Source organism: Dipodomys spectabilis, unplaced genomic scaffold, assembly GCF_019054845.1.
Source record: "Dipodomys spectabilis isolate Male_0828 unplaced genomic scaffold, ASM1905484v1 ptg000042l, whole genome shotgun sequence".
In the NCBI taxonomy this organism is placed as follows: Eukaryota; Metazoa; Chordata; class Mammalia; order Rodentia; family Heteromyidae; genus Dipodomys; species Dipodomys spectabilis.
This window is the reverse complement of record NW_024870719.1, coordinates 14,873,398-14,893,528: the sequence shown is the minus strand read 5'-3', so window position 1 is coordinate 14,893,528 and position 20,131 is coordinate 14,873,398. Positions and strand designations below refer to the sequence as shown.

The following is a 20,131-nucleotide window of genomic DNA, read 5'->3' as shown; positions in this document are numbered from 1 at the left end:
TATGTGGTACCGAGGAATCAAATCCAGGGCTTCCTTCATGCTAGCCACCTAGTCTACCATTAAGCCACCTTCCCAGCTCACAGGCAAATATTTGAATTGTTTTCCCAATACTAGATTTATGGTAAAGACAGAAAACCAACTATATAACGAGAAGTTACAGTTTTGCCTAAAATTATTTTAAGGTATATTGTTGGATTACTGTTACTCAGCAGTATTTTATAGTTCATTTTATTTTGTATATATTTCTTTTTTTTTTCAAATTTAAGCACCTACCTAGGGCTGATCACATCACTCTTTTCTCATTTTTCAATCAGATACATTTTAGGTACATTTTTACAAATAATTTTTCTTATTTAAAAGATGATTTTTAGATTTTCATATACTCTAGACTTTGTAGAACAGAAAAAAGACAAATAATACTTTCTAATTTATAAGTAATTTTTTGATATAATTTTTATATTAAAATGTATGTGTATCCTTTCTTACTAAGGACATATCTCACGCTTCAGAACTGATTTATTAATCAGTTTATTAAAGAACTCTATACTTCACAACTGATTTATCTAAAGCCAAGTAATATTCTTTTACTGTTCTAACTATCTGGGCATGTAGTCCTTGCTACTCATGGAGAATTGAGATTTGAAGCTCCCCCAGAAGAACAGTCTTTGAAACTCCATCTCCAATTAATCAACAAAAAGTTAGGCTGGAAATGTGGTTCAAGTGGTAGAGTGCTACTTGAGAACAAGCAAACTGAGAGACCACAAGACCATGAGTTCAGGGCTGGGAAGGTGGCTCAGTGGTAGAGCGCTTGCCTTGCATGCTCGAGGCCTTGGGTTCGATTCCTCAGCACCACATAAGCAAAAAGAAAAAAAGCCAGAAGTGGCGCTGTGGTTCAAGTGGTAGAGTGCTAGCCTTGAGCTGAAGAGTTGAGGGACAGCGCCCAGGCCCAGAGTTCAGGCCCCACAACCGGACCCCCCCCAAAAAAAAAAAAGACCATGAGTTCAACCCTCCCCCTATTGCTGGTACAAAAGAAGAAAAACAAGGATCAAGGTTCATTATCTCCAAAGTTCTTCACTTAGTTTAAAGTAGAACAGGAAGACAGAATTAATAACTGTAATGTGGTTTATTGGGAAAGATACATTAATATTTCAAAATGAAATAGCATTTCTTTAGTTTTTTTTTGTTTTTTGTTTTTGCCTGTCCTGGGTCTTGAATTCAGGGCCTGGGCACTGCCCCTGAGATTCTTTTGCTTAAAGCTAGGAATCTACCACTTGAGCCACAGCACCACTTGTGGCTTTTTCTGTTTATGTGGTACTGAGGAATCAAGCCCAGGGCTTCATGCATGCTAGGCAAGCACTCTACCACTAAGCCACATTCCCAGTCCTTTTTTCAGTGTTTTATATCTTAATTCCAAAATAGGGTATTACTTCTAATGAAAGTCCTAATTTTCATTAGTAATCTTTTTTTTTTTTTTTAATTGTTGTTTGTTTGCCAGTCCTGGGGCTTGAACTCAAGGCCTGGACACTGTCCCTGAGCTGCTTTTGCTCAAGGCTAGCACCCTATCACTTGGACCACAGAGCCACTTCTAGCTTTTTCTATATATGTGGTACTGAGGAATCAAACACAGGACTTCATACATGCTAGGCAAGCACACTCTACCACTAAACCACATTCTCATCTTAAAAAAAAAAATCAAATGGCTTCCAAGTTCTCAAACAATATCTACCTAATTTTTTGTGAAAGAAGTGAAACCATTGATCAATGTCTTTGAGATTGTTCTTGGAATATAGGAAAATTTAAACTTATCACAGAATTTCTAGTTAAGTTAAAGATAATAAAGTTTGCCGGGTGCTGGTGGCTCACGCCTGTAATCCTAGCTACTCAGGAGGCTGAGATCTGAGGATCTCGGTTCAAAGCCAGCCCAGGCAGGAGAGACCGTGAGACTCCTATCTCCAATAAACCACCAGAAAACCGGAAGTGGCGCTGTAGCTCAAGTGGTAGAGCGCTCGCCTTGAGCTAAAGAGCTGAGGGACAGCGCCTAGGCCCAGAGTTCAAGCCCCACGACCGACAAAAAAAAAAAAAGATAATAAAGTTGACAGTGCCCAGGCCCTAAGTTAAGCCTCACAACTGACAAAATAAATAGATTTACTTAAAACTTTTTCTGAAGTGATACTTTTCCATAATTTTATGTAAATATATATTTATAAAAAATATACAGGGGCTGGGAAGGAAGGTGGCTCAGTGGTAGAGCTCTTGCTTTGCATGCCTGAGTCCCTGGGTTCAATTCCTCAGCACCACATAAGCAAAAAGAAAAAAGCCAGAAATGGCGCTGTGGCTCAAGTGGTAGAGTGCTAGCCTTGAGCTGAAGAGCTGAGGGACAGCGCCCAGGCCCAGAGTTCAGGCCCCAGGACCGGACCCCTTCCCCCAAAAAAACCAAAAAACCTAAAAAAACCCAGTATTTTACTCTGAGCTCATCAGAAGGCTTGAGACATAGATAATCAGTAAAATTTTCTAAATTTACATTTATTTTTTAATTTTTGAAAATTTGTCATGCTTTAAAAAAAGGCTTCAGACAGAGCATATTACCTAATGTGAATTATTTATTATTATAAGGTGAATTTTCTTCCCCTCTGAGCAATGTAAGAGAAATTTTTGGACAAATGAAATAAAGCCAAAATTTGAGAGATTAACAAATCAATTTTTTAAAACTTTATTTTATTTTTTTGTCAGTCATGGGGCTTGAACTCTGGGCCTGGGTGCTGTCCATCAGCTTTTCAGCTCAAGGCTAGCGCACTCTACCAGTTGAGCCACAATGCCACTTCCTGTTTTCTGCTGGTTAATTGGAGATAAGAGTCTCACCGACTTTCCTGCCCAGGGCTGGCTTTGAACCATGATCTAAGGTTTATTAGCTCCCAGGGTTCTTGATATTTGCTAGAATGGTTGAATTTTAATATTGCAAAAACTTTAGTGGAATACTTTGTAGATTCTGTTTGCAGACAAGTTAATAATACATTGAAGCCTTTCTTCCTACACTCAACTCTATTTTATAAACTTTTCCAATCATTAAAATGTAAGTATTAAAGAGCATATAATAATTTGTAGAGTATCTTTTTCTGTATTTATGTTATTACTGAATAAAAACAACTGTAATCTTTTTGGGATAGATACTTTAAACATTTTTATATGTCTGACAAGTGTCTCAACATTTTTTTTTTTTTTTTGGTCAGTTGTGGGGCTTGAACTCTGGGCCTGGGTGCTGTCCCTCAGCTCTTCAGCTCAAGGCAAGAGGCTCTACCACTTGAGCCACAGCACCACTTCTGGTTTTCTGGTGGTTTATTGGGGATAAGAGTCTCATGGCCTTTCCTGCCCAGGCTGGCTTTGAACCATGATCCTCAAATCTCAGCCTCCTGAGTAGCTAGGATTCCAGGCATGAGCAGCACCTGGCTGTCTCAATAGTTTTTACAGTTGCTTTTTTTAAACTGCTTACTATGTTAACAGTATTTTGCATTATATTTGTAGCATTGGTTTGAGAGGTCAAAAGGTATACTTAATTACATAAAATAGTTGTTATTCAATACATTTAAAATTAATTTGAAGTTTTTAGTATGTATTGCTACTTTCTCTATGAGAAAGTTCAAGGAAGAATCTTAACAATGTATTTTAAGTTTATTTCTTTTTGTCTTAGCAATTGAAAGCATGTAGTGAAGAGGAAGAAGACAGAGAATGTTTGAATCAAGCTATTACAGCTCTTATGAATCTCCAGGGTAGTATGGACCGAATTTACAAGCAATATTCACCTAGACGTCGACCTGGGTAATTCCAATTTATTGAAAATATGAATACTTTTGAATACTTTTTTGTATCTGAGGCCTGATTTTCTATAAAATAATCTATAGTGGCGGTTGCATTCTTGGGTGCAGCATTTTTTCTTCAATTTTTTTTTATGGGGGAGGATAGTTTAAAGATTAATTTTGCCATAATGTTAAGGTATACTTAATAAATCTACAAATGTATTTAAGATTCTTTGTAATTTTACTTTTACAGCAGTAGGAATTCTAGAGCTTACACTACTTTTATTTTACAGTAATGAAATTGGGACATTCATTATGCAGTAGCAAGGCTAGAAGAAAATAAATGTTGTATATAAAATCTAATATTTGGTTGCACACATACTAAACATATACTCTATCACTGCTACATCTCCCTAGCCCAATTTAGTACTTTTATCACTTGACAAGTTTAAGCAGTTAGGCTTACTTAATCATTGACTAAACTACATTTATCTTCTTTTTCTCCCTTTTCCCCCCTTCAGGGATCCTGTTTGCCCTTTTTATAATCGTCAATTAAGAAGCAAGCATCTAGCTATCAAAAAAATGAATGAAATTCAGAAAAACATAGATGGATGGGAAGGCAAAGATATTGGGCAGTGTTGTAATGAATTTATAATGGAAGGACCATTGACTAGAGTTGGTGCAAAACATGAACGGCACATTTTCCTCTTTGATGGCTTAATGATCAGCTGTAAACCTAATCATTGCCAAACCCGGCTTCCAGGTTACAGTAGTGCAGAATACAGATTAAAAGAAAAGTTTGTCATGAGAAAAACACAAATCTGTGATAAAGAAGATACTTGTGAATGCAAACATGCTTTTGAATTAGTATCCAAAGATGAAAACAGCATAATATTTGCTGCTAAGTCTGCTGAAGAGAAAAATAATTGGATGGCAGCCCTTATTTCTCTTCATTATCGTAGTACTCTAGATCGAATGCTTGATTCAGTATTACTGAAAGAAGAAAATGAGCAACCACTAAGATTACCAAGCCCGGAAGTATATCATTTTGTGGTAAAAGACTCAGAGGAAAACATTGTTTTTGAAGACAACTTGCAAAGTAGAAGTGGAATCCCCATTATTAAAGGAGGAACTGTGGTGAAATTAATTGAAAGGTTAACATATCATATGTATGCCGGTATGTGAAACTCATTACAAGTGCTAACCTGGGTTCGAGGAATCAAATGCTTTTAAAGGATGTCAAAAAATGGATTGCCTCCAAAATATAAAGTACTACAAAAATCACAAGGATTAAATAACTAATTAAATGTTTCTAAAATGTGATATTGTTATTTATTTCATTTAAGTGATCATAAAATATGCATATTTGTGAATTTGAAAACAATCCTCATTTATCAAGAAATGCCACAGTTTACAGGAAAAGCCACAGTGGAGCCAAATTAAAAAGGCAAAGAGGAAAAATATGGTAGATTGAATTAATTAAACTGAATAAATTGAACATGAAATCTATACTGTACTCTACTTTTTCAGATCCCAATTTTGTTCGGACTTTTCTTACTACGTATCGTTCATTTTGTAAACCACAGGAGTTGCTAAATTTGCTGATTGAACGGTAAGAAAAACATGTATTTTGCTTCTATTAACATTTTGTGGAAAGCTAACTGCTTTATACCTTGCAAATTACCTAGTACCTAGTATACATTCCATTATTGAGCATAATTTATTTGGCATTAACATTAGCAGAATTGCTGTTCTTTTTACCCCCTAGCTGTATTTTAAGTGGTAGTCAGACTCAATTTAGAGGTAAAAATTGTGTGTTTTAGTAAAATTTGCTTAGCTCTTTTCAAAGGTGGCATGAACTTTTTTTGGCCACTCCTGGGGCTTGAACTCAGAGCCCGGGCACTGTCCTTGTGCTTCTTTTGCTTAAGGCTAGCACTCTACCACTTGAGCCACAGCACCATTTCCAGCTCTTTCTGTTTACGTGGCATTGAGGAATTGAACCCAGGATTCATTCATTCATGCATGCTAGGCAAGCACTCTACCATTCAGCCATATTCCCAGCCCCCAGCTTTCCACTTTTAAATCTGGTTATGGAACTTTTGAAACCTATTATGGAAAATTTCAAAAGTTTTGTAATGAAGAGTAGATAGAAGAATATAATAAAACTATTCATCACTCAACTTCAATAATTACCAACTTGTGTTTGAACTCAGGGCCTGAGTACTATCCCTGAGCTTCTTTTGCTCAAGGCTAACACTCTACCACTTGAGCCACAGTACCATTTCCAGCATTATCTGTTTATGTGGTGCTGAGGAATCAAACCCAGTGCTTCATGTGTGCTAGGCAGGCACTCTACCACTAAGCCACATTCCCAGTCAAGGATTCTTATTTATGAGAATCACTTATTAATTCTAAAAAAATGAACAGTTCCTTTAAAACAATTTTTTTTTGGGGGGTCCGGTTGTAAGGCCTGAACTCTGGGCCTGGACGCTGTCCCTCAGCTCTTCAGCTCAAGGCTAGCGCTCTACCATTAGAGCCACAGCGCCACTTCCGGCTTTTTTCTTTTTGCTTATGTGGTGCTGAGGAGTCAAACCCAGGGCCTCAGGCATGCAAGGCAAGTGCTCTACCACTGAGCCACCTTCCCAGCCCCCTTTAAAACAATTTTTAAATAGAAAAAAATCTAGTGTTTTTTAAATACTAAAATTACTAGTATTTTAAGTGCTTTATGGTCTAAAATACAGAATCAAGTGTCCAAAATGATTCATGTTTTACATTTGAAAACTTACTAGAAGTTATCTTGAGTGTGTGCGTGTGTGTGCGCGCGCGTTGTGTGCACTTGTACTGGATCTTGAACTGAGGGCCTGGGTGCTGTTCCTGAGTTTTTGTGCTCAAAGCTAGTGGTCTACCACTTGAACAGAGCTCTGCTGCTCACTTTTTTGATGGTTAATTGGAGATGAGTCACTTGACCTGGCTAACTTTGATTTGACATCTTCAGATCTCAGCCTCCTAAATAGCTAGAGTTGCATATGTGAGCCATCAATGTGCCAGGCTAGAATTTTATCTTCACCTCTATCACCATGTTTTTCTAGGAGATTAAATTTACTAGATTAAGTCAGTATAATGTGTTACAAACATCTGCTGTCTCCAAAACAAGGAAAACACATTTGTTAGACTTATATTTTAGCCCCATTTCCTATGGGCAAGGCTTTGTGTTTTTAACATTTTTTTTTTTACCTTTTCCACATTGGTATATCATTTAAATACTATTAAAAATTTCAGTTGTGTCTCCTGTTTTTTTCCCATTGTTGTTTTAAAGATGATATATGATATACAAGCCAGGCACCAGTAGTTCATGCCTATAATCCTAGCTACTTAGGAGGCTAATATCTAAGGATTATAGTTCAAAGCCAGGCCTGACAAAGTCTGTAAGACTTATCTCCAATTAATCACTAGAAAACCAGAAGTAGAGCTGTGGCTTAAAGTGGTAGAATTCTAGCCTTCAGCAAAAAAGATCAGTGACAGTGCCTAGGCCCTGAGTTCAAGTCCCACAACCTACAAGTAAATAAATAAATAAACAAATGTATGTGATATACAGAAGGCTTAAGTCATGTAACGAGAGTACATTTCTTTTTGGACAATGTTATCCCTTCCCTCCTTTTCCCAGTTTTTACTTCCTGTCACCACCCACAAGTTGTATATATCATTTTCAGCATACTGTCCAGTGAGTACCACTGCTGCATTTTAGGTTGTGTTCATTTATTTAAGGAACTTACTAGTGTACCTTTTTTTTTTTTTTGGTCGGTCGTGGGGCTTGAACTCTGGGCCTCGGCGCTGTCCTTCAGCTCTTCAGCTCAAGGCGAGCAATCTACCACTTGAGTTACAGTGCCACTTCCGGTTTTCTGGTGGTTTATTGGAGATAGGAGTCTCCCAGTCTCTCCTGCCCGGGCTGGCTTTGAACCGCGATCCTCAGATCTCAGCCTCCTGAGTAGCTAGGATTACAGGCGTGAGCCACCAGCGCCCGGCTACTAGTGTACCTTTATTTTAATAAAATGTTAAGGATAGATAAGCCCTTTCTTTAATATTTTTTAAAAAATTGTCTTTTCATTTTCTTTAAAGATGTTACATCCTTTGTGGATTATTGCATTGGTTCTTTTCCCTAGACTTTTTCTTATGTTGATCAGTGCTAGTTATGATACTCTTTTTTAATTTCAAAGTTGTTTGTATTTTGAAATAAAAATATTATAGGACAATAAAAATTTTGAATATCAAAATTCTCTGTCATTAAGGCTCCCATGTTTAATCCAGAATGACACATTATAGGAGCATTTTAAATATGAAACCCTCAAAAAGGGTTTTATCAAGGTTTTTTTTTTTTTTGGCCAGTGGGGTCTGAACTTTGGGCCTGGGCACTGTCCCTCAGCTCTTCAGCTCAAAGCTAGCACTGTACCATTTGAGCCACAGCACCACTTCTGGCTTTTTTTCTGCTTTTATCGTGCTGAGGAATCGAACCCAGGGCCTCATGCATACAAGGTAAGCACTCTACCACTGAGCCACCTTTCCAGTCCCTCATCAAGGGTTTTATTTTATCAAAAATAAAAGAATACAAAACCTTAATTCTCTGTACCTGAATGGTAGGTTTTGTAGTATACAATTCCTTAAGCAGGTGCCGAACAGTATACTTTTTATGGAATGATAGAAAAGATAATTGCTTAGTCAAATATTTTTCCTATTACATTTGAGATCATTATATGTGAATAATTTTCTCTCCTTTTGATTTTATTCTTAGATTTGAGATTCCAGAGCCAGAACCTACTGAAGCAGACAAATTGGCAATAGAGAAAGGGGAGCAGCCAATCAGTGCAGACCTTAAAAGATTTCGCAAGGAATATGTACAACCAGTACAACTTAGGTTTGACCTGAGTATTATATTTTTATGTGCTATTCAATTTTCAGTATCGGTTAACACAAACTTTCTTTGCCCTTATTTAAATTGTGGTATTGTAATTAACTTTATATTAGGTAAATTTCTATATTTCTTTTTTGAGAAGCTTATTTTAAATAAATACCTTTTCAAAAAATTTCATTATTTAATTATGCTGTGTTTGCATCATTTGTCTCTAACACGTAAAGATGCTCACACACACTCTTGGATACCTATTTGTTGTAAGTATAAACTGCAAAATTCTTATAAATTGCCTACTGTAGAGAGCAGGGCTGTGAATGTGACTCAGGGTAGAGTATCTAATGAGCAAGCCTAAGGCTCTGAGTTCAAGCCCCAGGACTGTGAGGAGAGAAATGAGAAGGAGAGAGGGAAGAGAAAAAAAAAAGAGAAAGAGAGAGGTGTGGCTGAGGTAAAATATGTAAAGAAATTGGCCTTAGAGGAAACAGATATTAGATTAAAAGTAGTAGTGAGATGATATTAGCCACATAGATTGGGTGCAGTTGAAGATGATCTTGATATATAAGGCTAGTTGTTGAGTCTGTTCTGTGTTGAAGAATTTTTAGCAAAATTCAGTGTAATCTTTGATATTTTATTTATGACATTTTAAAGTAGAGCAAAAGTGAATTTAATGGTGAATACCGATAAATCTCACTACAAGTATCTATCTTAACATTCTATTGTATTTTATCACATATCCATGTATCACCTATCTGTACACTTCTCCTTAAATACTTCAAGTTGTATGTCAGCAGTTCATTATTTATTATTCATTTGTTTAAAAATATATAGTAAAATATATACATCTGAAGTGTACTTTTAATTTTAACAAATACGCAGTTTGTTTTTGTTTTGTTTTGTTTTGTTTTGGTGCCAGTACTAGGGCTTGTCAGGGCCTGGTCACTATCCCTTAGATTTTTACCCAAGACTTGCAATCTACCATTTGAGCCACAGCTCCACTTATGGCTTTTTGCTGGTTAATTGGAGATAAGAATCTCATGGATTTTCCTGCCTGGGCTGATAAATATGCATCTTTATAATTCAATAAGGTATAGAATGCTACTATATCCTAGAAAGACCCTTTATGTCCCTTCTAATCAATTCTTGTCCCAACTGCACTGATTTCAAGCTACATAGACTAGTTTTGCCTATTTTAGAATTTCACAAAATAAATAGCTTCTTATTGTTTTGTGTTATACCCCTTTCATTCAACATGCCTTTGAAGGCTGAAAGAGTGGCTCAGCATTTTCACAATAAAAAAAACCTTATTACTACTACTAATAAAAAAGAGTGGCTCAGCAATAGAGCAGCTCCATAGAAAGCAGTTCAAACCCCAGTCTTGCAAAAACAAACAAAAAACCTGGTGTATAAATACACCAAAGGTTGTGTATTCATTTTTCCCATCGAAGAATACATGGGAACTTGACCAATTTTTAAAATTATGAATAAAGCTTTGAGTTTTATTTTGAGTTTTTTGTAAATATATTGTTTCTATTATTTTCAGTAAATAACTCAGAATGTAATTGCTAGGTCATAAGATTAGGTTTGGGCTTATTTTTTGGTGCCATTCCTGGGGCTTGAACTCCTCAGGGCTTCGGTACTATCCATGATGAGTATTGTGCTCAAGGCTAGTGCTCTACTACTTAAGCCCAGCTTCACTTCCAGCTTTTTGGTGGTAGGTAAGAATCTCATAGACTATCCTGCACTGGCTGGCTTTGAACCATGATCCTCAGATCTCAGCTTCCTGAGTAGCTAGTGTTACAGGTATGGGCTACTAGTGCCTGGCCATAAGATTAGTTTTAAAAGAAATTGTCAAAAAAAAAATTTTTTTTTGGGTCTGGTCGTGGGGCCTGAACTCTGGGCCTGGGCGCTGTCCCTCAGCTCTTCTGCTCAAGGCTAACCCTCTACCACTTGAGCCACAGCGCCACTTCCGGCCTTTTTCTTTTTCTTTTTGCTTATGTGGTGCTGAGGAGTCGAACCCAGGGTCTCATGCATGCAAGACAAGCGCTCTACCACTGAGCCACTTTCCCAGCCCCAAAACTTTTTTTAAGCATTCTCACCATCAATGCTTAAGAGTTTGGCCACTTCATCTCCTCACCAGTGTTTGGTGATGTCGGTTTTCATATCTTACAATCATACTGTTAGGTGTATAGTGGGTGTTGGGATCTTGTTGCTGTTGTTGAGTTCTAGATATTTTTATTTCAGAATATAGTTAGTCCTACCAGAAAAAAAAATGTTTCATAAATATTGTCTCCATGTTTGTGGATAGACTGTTAGGTTTTTTGTTATTGTTGTTGTTTAATACTTTGATGAGCTGAAGTGTTTTTTTTGTTTGTTTGTTTTTTGTCAGTCGTGGAACTTTGATCCTCAGATCTCAGCCTCCTGAGTAACTAGAGTTCAGGCGTGAGCCACTGGCATTTAGCTAAATGTATTTTCGTAGCCTTTGAGAATTATTGCTTGTTAAGGAAAAACTGAAGCTAATCTGGTTTTGATCATTTGCTAAAGTAATGAAGAAAAATGCTATTGTGAATGATTCACACTATTAATATATCTTTTTTTTTTTTTTTGGGTCCGGTTGTGGGGCCTGAACTCTGGGCCTGGGCCCTGTCCCTCAGCTCTTTAGCTCAAGGCTAGCGCTCTACCACTTGAGTCACAGCGCCACTTCCGGGTTTTTTCTTTTTTGCCTATGTGGTGCTGAGGAATCGAACCCAGGGCCTCGGGCATGCAAGGCAAGCGCTCTACCACTGAGCCAACTTCCCAGCCCTTAATATATCTTTATAGTAATGAGTTAAGTATTATATTTGCATAAATCTGTCTCTTATTTGCTTGCAAAGTTGTAAATGATCATTTTGTGATATTGCAAAAGAAACAGCTTTCTGTCAGAAGTAATACATGTTATGTTTGGAAATGAACTAAAAAATTTTAGGCATATTTGTAGATATCATAGAAATTTGATGATAGTATTTGAATTCATAATCAAGATACTATACATTGGTTTCTGTTTTATGAGAAAAGTATATAAAATTTAGCCAGTTGTGGTTGTTACATACCTGTAACCCCAGCAAGAAAGCTGAGTTAGGTCTGGGAAGGTGGCTCAGTGGTACAACGCTTGCCTTGGATGCTCGAGGCCCTGGGTTCAATTCCTCAGTACCACATAAGCAAAAAAAAAAATTAAAAAAGCCAGAAGTGGCGCTGTGGCTCAAGTGGTAGAGTGCTAGCCTTGAGCTGAAGAGCTGAGGGACAGTGTCCAGGCCCAGAGTTCAGGCCCCACGACCGGACCCAAAAAAAAAAAAAAAAAAGAAAGCTGAGTTTGTGAGATCTTGAATTCAAGCCAATCTAGGCTACATACTGAATTGGAGAATAGCTTGGGTTACATAGTGAGACCCAGTCTCAAAAATAGGCCAGGTATAGGTGGTTCAAACCCATAATTCTAACTAGTTTGGGAGATAGAGATTGTAATCATGGTTCAAGCCCTGCCAGGGATTGAGGGGAAGAAAATTAGTGGGACTCCATCTTGACCAATGGCTAGAAGCAATGGTGTGTGCATGTCGCCCCAAGAAGCACAACAGCTGGATACAGTGGAGAATACCTGACATCTCAGCAACTGGAAAGCACAAATAAGAAGATTGCAGTCCAGGCCAACCCAGGCCTAAAGTAAGATAGTATCTAAAAATAACCAATGCAGAAAGGAGCTGAAGGTGTAATGGTATTGGTAGAGCACTTGCTTAGGAAGCTCAAGGACCTAAGTTCAAATCCAACTTCCCCCCACCAAAAAAAACCACCTCAAACCCCTACTTGTATACATGTATAGAGTTGGCTCTTAATCCCTTTTCAATTCAAGAACTTAAAAATAGCTTTATATACTAGAATGAATTTTCTACACTTTAACATTCTGGGAAATTAAGGATAAAAATCAGTTTTTATAGTTAAAATAGTTTTGAGGTGTAGTTTTTAAATAAGGAACAATTTAGAAGCTGACTTTCTTCATATCACTGAAATACTTAAGGTAGTAATTAAATATGGATTAGAGACTTATTTAAGTATTATATTGGTTTTTGTATATAAAACTATTACCAAAGCATTAGAAAAGTTAAAGAACCGTAAGTGAATACTTAACTTTTACTAAAATATGTTTCTTTCCATTTTATCAGGGTCTTAAATGTGTTTCGGCACTGGGTTGAACACCATTTTTATGACTTTGAAAGAGATTTGGAATTGCTTGAAAGACTAGAATCTTTCATTAAAAGTGTAAGAGGTACATTATTTAATGGTTTGATTGAAGTTTTTGTTGTACATGAGTTTATTTAAAAAAGATGTATGGTTTTTAAATTTTCATTTTAAAAAGCTGAAATAACACTTTGAATGATTATTATACTAGAAGTATATCGTTTAAGGGTTTGATTAGAGCTTATGTTGTACATGAGTGTATTTTTAAAAAATTATGACTTAATTTTTCATTTTTAAAAGCTGAAATAACATTTTGAATGATTGTCATAGACTGAAAAGGCTCACTTAAGTTTAGATCATCTGAAGTCTTACTTGAATCTTGTCTTTTCAAGTATTTGTTTTTCCTAGAGTGGTAGGGATTGAATCCAGAGCATTAGCCATGCCAGACAACTTTACAACTGTCCTCCCTGCTCTCTCTTTAACTTTTTAAGGAAAATATTTCTTTTAAAAATGTCAAAATTGGGGCTGGGAAGTTGGCTCAGTGGTAGAGCGCTTGCCTTGCATGCCTAAGGCCCTGGGTTCGATTCCTCAGCACCACATAAGCAAAAAGGAAAAAGCCGGAAGTGGTGCTGGGCTCAAGTGGTAGAGCGCTAGCCTTGACCTGAAGAGCTGAGGGACAGCGCCCAGGCCCAGAGTTCAGGCCCCACGACCGGACACCCCTCCAAAAAAAAGAAAAGAAAAGAAAAAAAAATGGGCTGGGAAGGTGGCTCAGTGGTAGAGTGCTTGCCTTGCATGCAAGAGGCTCTGGGTTCGATTCCTCAGCACCACATAAGCAAAAAGCCGAAAGTGGCACTGTGGCTCAAGTGGTAGAGCGCTAGCCTTGAGCTGAAGAGCTGAGGGACAGTGCCCAGGCCCAGAGTTCAGGCCCCATGACCGGACCCAAAAAAAAAATGTCAAAATTTCTCTTTAATAAATTTTAAAATGTCTAATTTTGTCTAACCACAAGTTGCTGTTTCTTTAGCTAAATAAAAATGTGCATATTTTTCCATTTTCTTTAATTTTGGATGATGAACAACTTTTAATAAAATACTTTTCCTGAAATAATTTTTTTTACCTGAAAGACATGAACTTCTACTTGAAGTTTCTGAATCCTAGTCTATGAAATGAAACTCTAGGTCAGGAATTTTTAAACAAGTCATTAAGTATACATTATTAAACACATTTGTGTTTTATCTAACAATCTAAGACATTGATTAAAAAAACCCAAAAGCCTTACAAGTCATGTCCTACTTGTTTTTCAAGGGGAATTTTATATATAATAAAGCTTGATTCTTGTGTTCTGACTTTGAAATATTTAAGATACATATTTATTATGTGTGCTTAAAGTTGCTCATAATACAAAGTTAATTTTTAAATGGTATTCTTAATGAAAATCTAATAAATTTGTAAAATAAGACATATTAGAACAAATTAAGTCACTTATTGTGTTAATATGTTAAATTTTTCCTGTACAAATTATACTTTGAAGATAACCAAATAGTTCATGAGGAATAGTTGATTGTGTGTGTGTGTGTGTGTGTGTGTGTGTGTGTGTTCTGGTCCTAGGGCTTGAACTCGGGGCCTGAGTGCTATGTCTGTGCTGTTCTGCTCAAGTCTAGTACTCTTTATCATTTGAGCTCTACTTCAAGTTTTTGGCAGTTAATTGAAGACAAGAGACTCATGGACTTGAACCATGATCCTCAGATCACAGCTTCCTGAGTAGCTAGGATTATAGGCATAAGCCATTGGCACCTAGGCTTGGAAAGCTGATTTTTTAGTATTGATGTTTTTTTTGGGGGGGGGAGTCTGGTAGTGGGGCCTGAACTCTGGGCCTGGGTGCTGTCCCTCAGCTCTTCAGCTCAAGGCTAGCGCTCTTCCGCTTGAGTCACAGCGCCACTTGTGGCTTTTTTCTTTTTGCTTATGTGGTGCTGAGGAATCGAACCCAGGGCCTCATGCATGCAAGGCAAGTGCTCTACCACTGAGCCACCTTCTCAGCCCAAAAGCTGATTTTTTAAAATAAAACTCTTTCAAGGTTACTTAACTCTAATAAAATAATAGATCTAGGAATTTGAATGAATGATAAGGACAGATAACCAGACATTATGTGGTTCCTCTTGGAAATATTCTTGGCTACTCTTCATGTCAAAAAAAAAAATAATCCTAGCAGGGCACTGATGGCTCATGCCTATAATCCTAGCTACCTAGAGGCTGAGATCTGAGGATTGCAGTTTGAAGCCAACCTTGGCAGCAAAGTCTGTAAGACTCTTAACCTTCAAATAATTGTCAAAAAACAGGATGTGGAACTGTGCCTCAAGTGGTAGAGGTTGATAAGGGACAGAGTGTAGGCCCTGAATTCAAGCCCCAGGACCAGGACCAAAAATTTTTTTTCTTTTGATGGTGAATTAGACTAAGTTTCTATGTCTTTGGTTTTCAGAAAATGTAGAGGCTGGATATACATGGCAGATTATACCACAGGAGTGTAATTGGCAAAATCTGAATTGGAAAAAACTGGGACAAGCATTGCAGGATAAAATAATTCACTTTTTCCAACAACTAATTCGCAAACATTTTGGCCTAGCATGGTGGTGCATACCTATAATTCCTAGCACTTGGGAGGTAGAGGCATGAAAATTGAAATTTTGAAGCCAGCCTGGACTACGTAGGAAGACTTTGCAAAAACAAACTAAATAAAATAAAAATTTAAAAACTGAACATATTTTAAACATATGGAAACTTATAGATTAAAGGAGAGTTAAGACATACTGACTAAATGCAGAGTATGACTCTGCTCATAGAAACAAACTATAAGAAAATATTTAGGGGCTGGGAAGTTGGCTCAGTGGTAGAGTGCTTGCCTTGCATGCCTGAGGTCCTGGGTTCAGTTCCTCAGCACCACATAAGCAAAAAGAAAAAAGCCGGAAGTGGCGCTATGGCTCAAGTGGTAGAGCACTAGCCTTGGGCTGAAGAGCTGAGGGACAGCGCCCAGGCCCAGAGTTCAGGCCCCACGACCGGACCCAAAAAAAAAAAAAAAAAGAAAATAGGAGATAGATGAGCTTTTTTTTTTTTTAATTTTATTTTATTTGAGAACATACTGTACAGAGGGGTTACAATTACATGGTCAGGATAATGCATACATTTCTTACCAAGCATTGCAGCCTCCTCCTTTGTTTACCCTTCATAGATGAGCTTTAATACTTGAAAGTACTAAGACATCAGTTTTAATATGTGGTAATGTTATATTAATTATTTTAAAGAGTTAGAGACACATACTTCAATATAAGTGAAATGATACAGTGTCTTAGATTGGTTTTAAGAATAACTTATTGAAGGGAAGTCATAAATGGGATTATAGAAAGCAGAAATTGAGTATGAGTTGATAATTATTGAAGCTGTGGATGAAAGGTAAAGATTATATGAAAACCCGTAGATACGTCTTGTCAAGTATGACATTTCTGTTTATGTATCTTTTTCCAGGAAAAGCTATGAAGAAATGGGTAGAGTCAATTGCTAAGATCATCAATAGAAAGAAACAAGCTCAGGCAAATGGAATAAGCCATAATATTACCTTTGAAAGTCCACCTCCACCAATTGAATGGCATATCAGTAGACCAGGACAATTTGAGTCATTTGAGCTCATGACACTTCATCCAATAGAAATTGCACGTCAACTAACACTTTTAGAATCTGATCTCTACAGGTAATTCTTGCACTATTTCTGGAACCTTGAATGTGTCTCATTCAAATTTTAAAATGTTTTACTAATCACGAGTATTTAAAAATACTTGGTTTATTCTCTTGAGCTAGGTATTTTTATTTTTGTTTTTGGACAAAGTCTTCCTGTATAGCCTAGACTAGCCTAGAACTTAGCATAATTTTAAACCAGAATCTGCCCTACAGATGAAAGTCTTCTACCATGTTGCTATTTAAGCCTAGATTTGGGACCAGAAAACCTTCACAGGAGGAATGGCAGGGAGAGATTAATGCAATAGAATAACAACCACTTCCAAGTCAGTACTTTCTCAGGTTGCCTTGGTTTGAAATTATTCAGCTAAACCATTCAATATGGATACTAGGCTGTTGGCAGCTGAAATGAACAGAGCATTAAGTGAGATACTTTTTCTTTTATTTATTACCCAGGATCTTGTGAAGACTACAGACTACAGCTAGCTGTTCCCTATGAAAAATAAGTTCCCCATCACGTTCAGCCTTTGAAAAAAGCATTCTGTATCCAGGAGCCTCTGGAAAAAATGATTTTGATTAGCAGCTTTTTTTTTCTTTTAGTTCTGAGACTGTGACTTGAACTTGGTACCTGCTACTTTCTTACTCATTGGCTAGCTCTCTACCAGCTGAGCCATGCCTCTAACATCATTTTCTTCTCTTTTTTTTCCATTTTACTTTTTTTTTTTTTTTTGTCGTTCGTGGGGCTTGAACTCTGGGCCTGGGCGCTGTCCCTCAGCTCTTCAGCTCAAGACGAGCGCTCTACCACTTGAGCTACAGCGCCACTTCCGGTTTTCTGGTGGTTTATTGGAGATAGGAGTCTCACGGTCTCTCCTACCTGGGCTGGCTTTGAACCGCGATCCTCAGATCTCAGCCTCCTGAGTAGCTAGGATTACAGGCGTGAGCCACCAGCGCCCGGCACTTTTTTTTTTTTTTTTTTAAAGAAGGCATTGCACAGGAAAAAGCAAGAGTATCTAAACTTTAGTGTTAATGAAAAATGTTAGGAAGATACCAGAAATAAACTTGGCCTCTCTGATTTGTACTGGTGTTGTCATTCAGAATTGGACCTTAGCATACCAACAGTATGTGAACATCTGATTCAGATCATCAGGTTATATCATAACTAATTTGGAATTTATTTATTTTGTGCCAGTACTGGGCCTTAAACTCAGAGCTTGATCTCCCTTAGCTTTTTCTCTCAAGGCTGGCATTCTGTATCACTTGAGCCACACCTCAGCTTCCATCTTGTTTTGGTGATTAATTAAGAGATATGTGTGTCATGGATTTTTCTGCCTGGGCTGGCTTCAAATTAAGATCCTCAGATCTAAGCCTTCTGAGCAGGTGTGAGTCACTAGTGCCTGGCTGTACTTTTTGTGGGATTTGTGATAGGTAGGACTGAAGGAACTTGTTACTTGAGGAAACAAAGCAAATCTTACAAAATCAAGTTTTTTTTTCATAGAGTGACTGTTACATGAGTGGACATTAGAAATAAGCAAAACACTTTAGATACATATAGACCTGATTTCAGGAGATAGAAATACCTTTGTTAAGTGATTTGTTTTATAGAAGAAAGGTAAAAATACACAAAACATTAATATTATTTTAGAGTTATATTTCTAAAGGAATATCTTAAGATATCTTCTTGTGAAAACATTCTAAAAATTGTTGGTCAAGTACATGTTTGTACTACTGATTTAAAACTATTTTTAATGAATAGTCAAGACCATAGAACATTGATGACTGGAGTTCATTGGTCAGTTTTAAAGTTATATAATCTTTAGTTTTTCTAGATTTTTTTTGGGGGGGGGGGCAGTCATGGGGCCTGAACTCTGGGCCTGGGCGCTGTCCCTCAGCTCTTCAGCTCAAGGCTAGCGCTCTACCACTTGAGCCACAGCTCCACTTCCGGCTTTTTTCTTTTTGCTTATGTGGTGTTGAGGAATCGAACCCAGGGCCTCATGCATGCAAGGCAAGCACTCTACCACTGAGCCACCTTCCCAGCCCCATTTCTAGATTTTTTATTAGCTAATTTAAACATTCTAAAAAATATAGAAAATAATAAATGAGTGCCTATGAGCCACAAAAATTACAAATAAAATCAAAAATTTTTTTTTATAATTCTCCCAAATCTCACTGTTTTTCTTTCTTCTTAAAAATTGCACAAATCAGAATTTGATGTTTATTGTTTCTCTGTCTTTAAAATTTGTATTCTAGGAAAATAAATTTTAGGAGATCTGTGGCACTAATCCTTTGCGTAGATAAAGTTGTATTGATTTTTGATTCCATAGGAAAGTTCAACCATCTGAACTTGTTGGGAGTGTGTGGACCAAAGAAGATAAGGAAATAAATTCCCCAAATTTATTAAAAATGATTCGCCATACAACAAATCTCACACTGTGGTTTGAAAAGTAAGTTTTTATTTACTCCATCTTACTGAATCTTACTAGTGATCCTCTTAAGTCATATTAAAATTCTAGCTATAACGAGGTTTTTAAAAATTTTTCTGAGTGAGATGAGAAAACTTTTCTAAGCATGAATATTTTGTTGTTATTAGATGCATTGTGGAAGCAGAAAATTTTGAAGAACGGGTGGCAATACTAAGTAGAATTATAGAAATTCTGCAAGTTTTTCAAGATTTGAACAATTTCAATGGTGTATTGGAGATAGTCAGTGCGGTAAATTCAGTGTCAGTATACAGATTAGACCATACATTTGAGGTAAGTTTTAGGTGTAAATATTTCATTCTTTTGGGGGAAGATAAAATTAATACAAGAGATTAATTTTACCTATCAAAGTAAAGAGTTAATCTTTCATAAGTCCATCTTTTCCTCTTATGTACAAGATACATTAATGTGTACTAAACTTAGGATGTTTTAAAGAAAATGGGACTTGTACCTAACCTAAATATGAAAAGTTCCCAAGTAGATTTTTTTTCATGGCATACCGGTAGTCATCTATAAGTAACAAATAACTTCTTAATATCCTTTATATAGTTAAAAAGAACAAAATGGAGCGAACCTTTCTCAAACTTAAATTTATCTTAAGTAATTATTTTATCTTAAACTATAAACGAACATGTTTTAATGTTTATTCTAGAAAACTCAGGAGATAAAGTCACTATATTTTTAAATTAAAAAATAAGAGATTTTCTTTTACTTTTCTAATACTGGGGTTTGAACTCAAGGATTCTCATTCTTACTCAGCTGGTACTTTATCATTTGAGTCTTGCTTTCACTTCTGGCTTTTGCTGGCTTATTAGAAATAAGTCTTACAGACTTTCCTGCCCAGACTGGCTCTGAAACTCAATCCTCAGATCTCAACTTCCTAAGTAGGATTATAGTAGCCACTGGTACCTCACTACACAGATTTTTATGTCCTTTATCTTTTTTCAAAAACCTGTTTTTTGTTTTTTTTGATTGGCCCTGGGGCCTAAACTCTGGGCCTGGGCGCTGTCCCTCAGCTCTGCAGCTCAAGGCTAGCG

At 36.9% G+C, this 20,131-nt stretch overlaps 1 protein-coding gene across 1 annotated transcript in view; it reads left to right on the top strand.

Annotated features, from left to right (window-relative positions):
• Window positions 1-20,131, top strand: part of Sos2 (SOS Ras/Rho guanine nucleotide exchange factor 2) — a 75,772-nt gene that overhangs the window by 35,291 nt on the left and 20,350 nt on the right. Inside the window, exons 9-16 of the mRNA XM_042677827.1 lie at window positions 3,686-3,813; window positions 4,313-4,968; window positions 5,322-5,403; window positions 8,578-8,700; window positions 12,882-12,985; window positions 16,411-16,633; window positions 18,939-19,058; window positions 19,205-19,367. Of these exons, the coding sequence (XP_042533761.1) occupies window positions 3,686-3,813; window positions 4,313-4,968; window positions 5,322-5,403; window positions 8,578-8,700; window positions 12,882-12,985; window positions 16,411-16,633; window positions 18,939-19,058; window positions 19,205-19,367 (1,599 nt within the window). The remainder of the gene's footprint in view (window positions 1-3,685; window positions 3,814-4,312; window positions 4,969-5,321; window positions 5,404-8,577; window positions 8,701-12,881; window positions 12,986-16,410; window positions 16,634-18,938; window positions 19,059-19,204; window positions 19,368-20,131) is intronic.